Consider the following 10,032-nt stretch of genomic DNA (forward strand, 5'->3'; position numbering starts at 1 on the left):
CCATACAAATAAAATTTTATCTTTTTAGATAATAATAATAATAATAATAATAATAATAATAAAAAAAACAAATTTGGTAACTTTGTTTAACCGTTGTGGTTTATTAAGATTACTTCTTATCAAATAAAATTTAAACAAAGTAAAATGAAATACGTATTGCTTGCGCCCAAAGAAAAAGATATTATTGGCCATATTTAGCTAGTTTGTTTTTTTTTAACTTTAAACAATGAAGATGAACACTATTTTAAGCGTATGATAAATCAAAGATAAATTTAATTTAAAATTAAAACAAAAATAGATAAAGAGGAATAATTTTATAATTTTTATTCGGATCAAGTAAAGAATGCAAAACAAAAATGCTCCATGAAAATAATTTAAATGGACTGAAATTATGATTTTTTTTTCTTTTCTGTTGTGATATTTATTTTTGGCCAAATCTTTAGAAGATTTTTTTGGTTTTTGTTTTTCAAAAGTAAACTAATTAATTAGTTTGATAAATAAATTAAACTTTAAACAACGAAAATGAACACATACATACACTGATTCTTATTAGAGAAATTCTCCATATACAAGCATTTTTTTATACAAGTCTTTACAAGTTATTATATTAGCGCGCTTGAATGTTACTGCACGTTCTTCTTCCTCTTCCTCTTCTTCTTCTTTTCTTTCGTTTCTTACTTTCTCTTTCTCCTTCTTCAACCGTTACTGCACAATTTCACTGCACCGTCTTCTTCTTCTTGCTGCACATTCTTCTTCCTCTTCCTCCTCCTCTTCTTCTTCTTTTCTTTCGTTTTTTGCCTTCTCTTTCTCCTTCTTCATTTACGTGCTTTTCTCTTTGTTTTCTTTTTTCGTTATTCTTGATTTCCATTATTTTTTGATATCAAGCTCTGAAATTATTTTTGAAGAAGAAGAAGCAGCAGAATATGAGGAGGAGAAAGAGAAAGAGTTCTGAATTATGCATAAAGTGTCCTTTGGGTGTATTTTCTATAATCGTTTGGGTGTATTTTCTATAATCGTTTGGGTGTATTTCTGAAGTTCCATTATCTTCAAAACGATTTCAAAGCTTGATTTCAGAAACCATGAAAATCGAAAAAAAACGAAGCAAGAATACCAGTAATAAACGCAAATAAAACAACTAATGAAAAGACAAAGAGAATAACGAAGAAATACATGGAGGAGGAGGAAGAAGAAGAAGAAGGAGAAGAAGAGGAAGAGGAAGAGGAAGATGAGTTGTTCATAATCCACGGTGAGTGAAGAAGAAGAAGAAGAGGAAGAGGAAGAGGAAGAGGAAGAGGAAGATGAGTTTTTCATAATTCACGGTGAGTGAAGAAGAAGAAGAAGAAAGAGGAAGAGGAAGAGGAAGAGGGTTCATAATTCACGGTGAGTGTAGCGCTTTGGAAACTAAATAACGCATTAAAAGACTCTAATGTGTAGCATCTTGTAAAACTTGTAAGTCAAAAAGACTTGTATGTGTAGCAAGTCTCTTCTTATTAGTAGCACCAACATTTAAGTCCACTTAATTTTAATATAGTATCATAAACATAAAATTGTTTATACTTTTATCTACGGTTTAATTATTGAGTTGCTATAATTATATTAAATTTTTAATTAGGTTTCTAAAGTTTAAAAATTAAATGATACTTCTGTTTGCCTGTTTTAACCGTATGATAAATCAAAGATAAATAATTTGATTTAAAATTAAAACAAAACAAGATCATATCATATCATATCAATTAAATTTAAATAAAACCGCCCAAACAGATTTTCTTTCTTTTTATGAAGCCACTCAATCGAACACTATATATTTCACTTTCCATATCAGGAAACTCTTACATTCCATTCCAAGAACACTCACATTACACTCCAGTTTTTCAATCATGCCTTTCTTGTTACAGGCAACTCTTAATCCAAAATGGAATGGCTTGGTTTTGTTAGCGGAAGAAGCTGCTGCCGCAATGGCTAAAGAAAAGTTGGAACAAGAAGGCCACAATGTTGTTGCCAGTAATGACGACAACACTGTTAAAGCTAATGACTTGGTTGTTGGGAATGAAGATGATCATGAAACTCATCAACCCCGCCGCAAAAGGATTCGGGTTCGACCCCCTTATCATGAAACTCATCAACCCCGCCGCAAAAGGATTCGGGTTCGACCCCCCTTGACGGCGGTGCCAAGATTGCCTCAAGAGTTGGAGGCGAAGTTCAAAGAGCTGTGTGGAGAAAATCCTATCTGTCTTATCCTACAAAAATTATTGTATGAAACCGATGTAAGAGAGAGGCATGCTAGGATATCGATGCCGTTCAAACAAATCAAGAGTTTTGATTTTTTAACTGAAGAAGAAAAGACGATGCTCCATCAAGAAGCAGAGAAGTTGTATGCCCGAGACCGGAAAACCATTACAGTGACACTAATATACAAGCCAAGAACCAATGGCGGTGATGGTCTTGATGATGCTGTGAAGGAAACTGAGATGAAACTTGGACAGTGGAACATGAACAAGAAGAAGGGCAAAGGTGGAAAAGAAAAGAAGATCAGTCGCATGTATGTGTTGAATGGCAAACACAAAGAGGTTGTTGAAGAGAATAAGCTGGATGAAGATGTTGAAATTCAAATCTGGGCTTCAAGAAAAACTATAGATCAAAAGCTTTGCTTGGCACTTTTTGTTCCTGAGAAAGACCAAGAGGATATACTCATGATTGAAAACGTTTAAATGGTGGGTGGAGTCTATGCTGAAAATTTATTTACTGGTAAGATTTATGATTTAGGGTGTGTAAATTTATTTTTAGTATTGTTACTTTATTCACAAGTAACAAGTTTAAAGTAGAAACCGATCGGATTCCTCAATATTTCTCCTCCTTTACTTTTTTGGTTTTGTTACCAAAGAAATTGTTATAGTTCAGGACCATTTTGACTCGTACAAAAATAAGCCAAAAATACAAATAAAACTAATTATAGTATATTCTTGTAAATGAATGTTTGGGCTTAGGCCCCGATGTACAACCAAAAAAAAAATATTCTTGTGAATGCATTAGAATATATATTATTCACAATTACAATTGTAGATATTGCATTCGGTAACTAATTCAATTGAATCAGTGACCCAATATGATAGCATTATAATCAATATTATCGTATATTTTTGGTGAATGCATTATAATTTCGTATTAGTGGTTACGTTAATACGGTAGAATCGATTAAATTTTTGCCTAATTGAAAGCATTCATCTTTAGGAAATTTGTCGGCTTGTTTTTCTTGTCATTACGTTCCGAGGTTTAGTTTAGAACTTCTAGATGATTAACATGGTAACAATTATGAATTATACCTTTCCAGGATTAACATAAACTTTACTATGGGTATGTTGAGATAAATACCGGTAGAATTTTTATGTGCAAGGTTCGTGATTAATTTTATACATCAAACTTGACCATGGAAATTCTTACCCTCCGATACTTTGAAGACGATACTGCAAACATTAATTTCGCAGGGAAACAAATCACCCATAATTGAAAACAAGATATCAGAACGGGATAAAGGAATTAGGAATGAAGTAGAGAGACTAGAGAGCAAAAACTTTCCATTTTAAAGGGCCTTCGGCCAAAACACTGTTAAACCATGTAACCTTCCTCTTTTTTCTTTTTCTTTTTTTTTTTCCTTTTTTTTATCACATTTTTTTTTGGTACACCTTTCTTCATCTCATTTACTATTATACCCTTTCCATAGGTCTCAATTTTCTCTACAACAGGCTCTCTTTGAAAGCCAAATCAGTAACCTCCCCATCCATTCAACCTACTAGACAATTTAGGATGAGTAAAGTCAATCCCTAAACCTAAGGTGTTGCTTACCACCATTTTTCTCTACAATGACCCTATTTAAAAGACAAAAGAAACTACAACCTAAAACCACCCAAGAAGAGAAAAAAAAATGAAGCTAACTATCTCTTACAGATATTCCTTTGGAGGAACTATCTCTTAAGGTAAAACTACTCCGGACGCGATTAAACCATGATAGTTTCAACTCACCGGAGCCAGTGCACTGACCCTCACCCTCCTTTTTGCTGCTGAATAGGGTTTGGTCAGTGCAGTCCAGTGATGCTCCACATGCTAGATTGTATGACTGGCATGCAGAATGACATACTCGAAGCCTGTTGTCTCCATCACCGTCGCACTTTTGGATGGAAATCTGAGGAATTATGCAACATGCTCATCAGACAAATTGGCAAATTACCAAATTTAGAGTGAGAGAACAATTTTAACAATCTAATGGTTCTACTCTCCACAAAATGCAATGTTGGATCTAGTGAGAGAACAATTTTGAAGAGTCAGGGTTATTGTCACAATTAATGGTTCTAGATCATATCTTATTATTTTAGAACTAAGTGCATTTGTTTCAGCTTTTTCCCGACAAAAAATCACTTTTTCCACTGAAAACTTACTTTGCGTATTTGCATAATCAAATTGAAGAATCACTTCTAAGAAAATTAGATAAGAATAACCATTAAATTTGACAGTAATGTGAACTCTAAAGAAAAAACATAGAGAAAAAAAAAATGGAGTTGCCAATGAGTAAGAATAAGACCATTATTTAAAAACATAGATGAATAAATAACAGGAAAATAATCGTAGGGATAACTTTAGCAAAGAAAAGATAGAACTTACCCAGCATGCAAGTCGTTTAGCCGCCTCGTCACAGTAGGAACTCCCAAATATATTAAATAATTTCCTTGCACCACCAGGAAATAGTCGGTGGTAGTTGGGCATGACAACCACTTCTTCTAGCTGCTGCAGAATACTAGGTTCACTAGGTGCACAATGCTGCCCAGAAATACCCTTTCCCAGCACTTCCTTGCAAACTGAAAGGCTGGAGAGGAGCATTGAGCTGTTCTGGCAAGTATATCCCGCATAGTCTGAACATCGGAACTCACAAACTCCATTATCACAAACCCCACCATGAAGGCTGCATTGCTCATCACAAACCGCTGCATGAATTATTGGGAACGGGTCAATAAATAGTAGTTTCACCAATTATATATATGCCTACTTTTATTGTTGAACAAGACTGATCCAACTGTTTAAATTTTCAATTAACTAGTAGTTGTGTTTCCAAAATTATAGAAATAAAATACATGAACTTAAATTAATCAGATGAAACGGAGGTTAACTATCCTAAAGGAACTACAACATAGCACGTAGAAAAGTAATCCAACATAGCAGTACTTTCCATAATCAAGTAAGATATTGCTGCTACTTAAAATTACATTATAAGCAAGAAATACTAAGCATATTCATATATTACAAAGTTAAGAAACTAATAAACCAGTGGAACTAACAAGAAGGAAATATATAGTCTAGTGTAAAACTTGGAATCTTAATATTAACAGATTACCGGTGGAACAGTCAATGCCAGTGTAGCCAGCTTTACATTCACAAATTCCGTTTGAGAGACAGATGCCATTGCCATTGCAGTTGCTCGGGCAGGAATCTGGAATAAGTCAACAATCATTAATAGAGGGAAGATTAAAACAACAATCATTAACTAATAATAAGTATGCGGAAATACAGCATGACATAAGAGCTCACGTTTACTGCAATCATGACCATGAAATCCAAGAAAGCAATTGCAGCGTCCATCAACACAATCTCCATTGAAGTTACACGCATTGGGACATTGCCCAGACACAGCAACTGGGGCTGTGTTACAGAGCTCATGGTATGCAGGGCAGATTAATTCACCTATGGGACAATACAATGAAGGATGATAACTTGTCAATGCAATGGGAATCTAACATCAATGTGTAAACAAACAGAATGGTAATATTCACCATTAAAGCCAGGAAACTGAATGGGTCCACCAGCCCGAGGACACACTTTCCAGATACCATCAACAGCAACCTGTATATAGCATATGAAGCTTCATTCAGGACTTCCGCAATAGAGGTAAAGAAGGCAAGGGTAACATACACTTAATAATGAGAACATTTCACTTATCAATCAAACAACCATACCTCCAAAGAATTATTAATACACCTGTGCTGATAACAACCGTTTCCCTGGGTCGTAGAACCCCGTACAAATCCTGTGCGCACTAATGATGAGGCCATACACCTTTATCAAAAGGAAAACAACTGTTACCAAATCTAAATCCTTATGGCACATGAGAAATGCAAGAAAAGCATATGAATTTGCAGTCAGAGAGATAACCTAGAGTTACTTCCTCGGACTTCACCAAGCATTCTATCAGGTGCACGAGCACTGTTAGTGTCTGTACATGATCCATCAGAGTATGCAACAAAATAAGTGCAATAATCGGCTAATGAGGATTGGCCGCCTGCAATAGCCAGTGAATAGTGAGATCTCCACTACAGCCAACTAAACATTTAGTTTATAAAGAACACAATTGAAAAGACAAATGGCGATCACTACTACAAGGTACAAACAAACTGCAACTATGCAGGGTCAACCTCTAATCATATAAATAAAGACATGATCATGAAAGTATGTACCTTTATTAGCTTGTGGAAAATACTGAGCCCACAGAGGGAGATCTCCACTATATGTTAGAATCGGGCAGTAACCTTCTGCCTCTCTGTTATATGTACAACCTGAGAACTGTGTTGTGTTGCAACGATAGGCCCCCTTCCAAAGATTGCAAGGGGAGGTAACAAATTCGCTACCTTGGTTGCGACCCCAATCAAGCCGGTCAGCCATGCTATAATTAGCTTTATACCATCCGCTATCTTCCAAGAGAGCCAATGTCATTTTAGAAACTACAGATCTTGTGTCAACAGAACCAGTCATAATCTCATTCATTAGTAGCCTCTTCTCCCAATGAGACCCTGTAATACAATTACCAAATTTTTATTGGTCATCTGCTCATGATTAGAAGTACATGCTTGAATATCATACAGTGTCTGTAAGAAGAACTTTTCTACCATGCATTTCTCGATTGGTTATTTTAAGAAACTTAGGGGAAGATTTCAAAGCAACTAAGCTGATTGTCATGGAAGACTAATGCTTTGTTTAGAAGCAAGAAGTTCTATTTAATCATTCTTTTTGCATATAAATTACAGTCCCACCATTTCAGCATATTCACACAGATAATACTGGCAATAGGCCAGGATTCATTAGTCTTGCAAGAAACATGGGTTGGACAATTGCAGGAATCTAGTTACATGTTAACAGAATTTCAAAGAAAAGGAGGTGAAGAAAAAGAGGAGGCAAGAATATGTATCAAGAAATAAAATTTGATGAAATCAAAACCTGATGTGCCACGTCCTCCACCATCTTCCAGCTCTAAACCAGTAAAATTTCCTGAGAATGCCTGCCAAGTGCCAACAGATCACTTATTTAAAACCCTAACAAAATCTTCTGATGAAGGACACTTTCAACATGAAAACAGCAAAATGACATTGATATTGTAAAGAGATATGTTCCCAAACAAATACCCCATAATGATGTCGTGAATGCATGACAACACGTGGAAGAACCACACGTGTTACAATCCGGCCAATCTTTTCATCCATAATTTGTTCAGTAACCTGCAATGACAGAATGACAAGATTTAAAAATGTAAGCAGGTAAATTCCTGAATGTAAGATTGCCAATGTAAGTATTGGAAAGAAAAAATATAGATGATATGATATTCAAGAAAAATTAGGCATTATTTCTCTATGACGGAAATACTTGGCATGTAGCAGCATGCATTACAGTTTCTCAACTGTATAGATATGCCATTTTCCAGAACCATTATATTTTGTCTACATCAATATGAAGAAATTTTACTCTTCTATAAGTGTAAGAAATTAAACTACGATGCTGCATATCTGATTATTATAGAAACACAAACTTATGAGGACTCTATTCCCAAGCATTTCATATATCTAGAGTTATATAGTTATTGTAAGAAAAGATGAATCATATGGCACGAAGACAGCCATTACCTGACTACGGCGTCTTTTCCTTTCATCTCTAAAATGAGCAAAGGCATGGGGATCAAAACCAAGAACATGCATAACCTGAAAAGGATCAACCATGGTGAACAAAGCCACAAATAGATATTTAGGACTTCACTCTCAACCCATTTAGACACAGAAACCAAACTGACCTCGTGTATCAGAGTAGCAGAAAGCAAAGTCTCTGCCTCAGCTGTCAAATGACGAGGAGCAACGTTAACATGTCCTTCACACCAGCAAAACAGAAGTTTTTTTCAGCTCTGAAGCATCCGAAGTGCAAGATAAGACAAAAATATAAACAATAAATTTTTGTAGGAAAATCTACCAGCTATAGCACGTCCCCATTGATCCCGTTCACATGCAACTGCCCAAGCAAGTGTATTCCCAGTTGTGGGTCTCGTAGTCACCAAAAGAACTAAGTCGGCATTGGAGACACCCTCTGGAAAAGGAGAACAAAGACCTCATTTACTAAATTCACAAGCAAAAACTACATTTCCCAGTTCCCACAGAAGGCAGATAACAAAATAATCATACATACCCTCGATATATTCACGTGGAAGCTGCACACCTCCATCTTGTCCGCATGCAGAATATCCACTTAATCGCAAGTTCCCCTTGACTGGCTCAACAGCCAATGCTCTCCTAAACCAGTCAGCTGTCTGCCCTAATGCCTGAAATAAGTTTCCACCAAATGGTAAATATCTCTGCCAATAATTATGCAAATAATAACAATTTAACTGGTATTATTGCTCTAGCAATACCATGAAAAAGAGAAACAAAAAAGTGCCAACAGTTAAGGCGTACCACGTAATACTATCTATCAGCCTAGTTAAGGGTACAATTGAATCAACAAATGAAGTTGTAAACATATGATTCGAAAGTCATAAGGTGCAGAACCGTAAGTGCAAGGTATGCTTCCTTACTTCAGGCTGCCTTTCTTATATTGTTATATAGTGAAACGAAACAAAATCAAAAGGAAATATTGGAAAATCACCTTACGAAGTCGATGCTTTTTGTCCTCTCCAGAGATATCTTCAGAAGTGCAGTTATGCCAACAATCACCAAGGATTGGAGGATCAGCATGAGGATTACACAAAGGCGAACCTAGCAGCGAAGCCAAAGGAGGCTCCCCAAGCTGCGAAGATAAAATTAAACATTAACTTTATGTATTTATATGTACATGAGAATGAGAATACCAATGCTTAGATATACACTCCAAATGATACTTTCTTTCAATCATATGGAACACTCACTTTAACAATATCACCAACTTTCCGACAATCCCTGTCAGACGAGTGGCCCACAGCGTCATAATTTAGATAAATCCTTATAGGTTGTTTTGCATCCTTTTGAGATTCCACTGATGATGATAAACCAAGCAATGCCCTGCCTCTGTGCTGAAGGGGTTTCAAGACACCAGGCTCGTACACCTGTGGGGTTACCGAATACACCTTGCGACCAGGTCGCTTTCTTTGTTCAATTATCTGGTCGTGTATGCAAGAGTGCGAGGCAACATTCCCAGTCCTCTCTTCTGAGCTTCCCCACTGAAGTCGGTGCTCTACAGGTTTTGCAGTACCAGCTTCCAACCAAAACAATATCAATACAATCTGCCGCAAGAAGCAGCAGTTTAAGAACAGACATCCGACTAGAGCACTCAAGGTCTTCATAATATGCAAACGAAATGCATTCAACAAACTTTATGAGGCAACACAAATTGCACTTTTAAGAAATGATAGAAAACACTAGCAAAAACGATGTCAAAATAGAAACCCTAAAGTTTGAAACCGTATATGCTATCCAAACATACTTACTGAGAAGGTAAGAAATCTTTATCTTTTTCTTTAGCTCATTAAACACCATTGCCCCAAATCATAGATCAGCAAAATTTCGAGCTTAGAATTTCACTAAGCCGAAAACAGAAACTAGAAACAAAGCAATGAATATTCTATAACCAATTATCCCCCAAGGATGTTTAGTTAAAAACCTTCCTTCAAAGCAAAACAATATCGTGCAGAAGATAACTAAGCCGGAAATGAAACGAAACAAAAACCCTCAAATCAAACAAAAAGACCAAACCAGCAACTTC

The 10,032-nt window shown here is 35.9% G+C and overlaps 1 protein-coding gene across 1 annotated transcript in view; it reads right to left on the reverse strand.

The window, feature by feature from the left end:
• Positions 1-3,555: 3,555 nt before the first annotated feature.
• Positions 3,556-10,032, reverse strand: part of LOC107495963 (uncharacterized) — a 7,239-nt gene continuing 762 nt past the window's right edge. Inside the window, exons 2-17 of the mRNA XM_016117160.3 lie at positions 9,200-9,553; positions 8,941-9,081; positions 8,485-8,617; positions 8,272-8,385; positions 8,099-8,172; positions 7,935-8,009; positions 7,440-7,532; positions 7,255-7,315; positions 6,498-6,830; positions 6,196-6,322; positions 6,000-6,099; positions 5,817-5,886; positions 5,575-5,727; positions 5,381-5,476; positions 4,654-4,973; positions 3,556-4,177 (exon numbers count right to left, since the gene is read on the reverse strand). Coding sequence (XP_015972646.1) covers positions 3,926-4,177; positions 4,654-4,973; positions 5,381-5,476; positions 5,575-5,727; positions 5,817-5,886; positions 6,000-6,099; positions 6,196-6,322; positions 6,498-6,830; positions 7,255-7,315; positions 7,440-7,532; positions 7,935-8,009; positions 8,099-8,172; positions 8,272-8,385; positions 8,485-8,617; positions 8,941-9,081; positions 9,200-9,553 — 2,496 coding nt within the window. The 3' untranslated portion in view covers positions 3,556-3,925. The remainder of the gene's footprint in view (positions 4,178-4,653; positions 4,974-5,380; positions 5,477-5,574; positions 5,728-5,816; positions 5,887-5,999; positions 6,100-6,195; positions 6,323-6,497; positions 6,831-7,254; positions 7,316-7,439; positions 7,533-7,934; positions 8,010-8,098; positions 8,173-8,271; positions 8,386-8,484; positions 8,618-8,940; positions 9,082-9,199; positions 9,554-10,032) is intronic.

This window comes from Arachis duranensis, chromosome 6, assembly GCF_000817695.3.
Source record: "Arachis duranensis cultivar V14167 chromosome 6, aradu.V14167.gnm2.J7QH, whole genome shotgun sequence".
NCBI lineage: Eukaryota > Viridiplantae > Streptophyta > Magnoliopsida > Fabales > Fabaceae > Arachis > Arachis duranensis.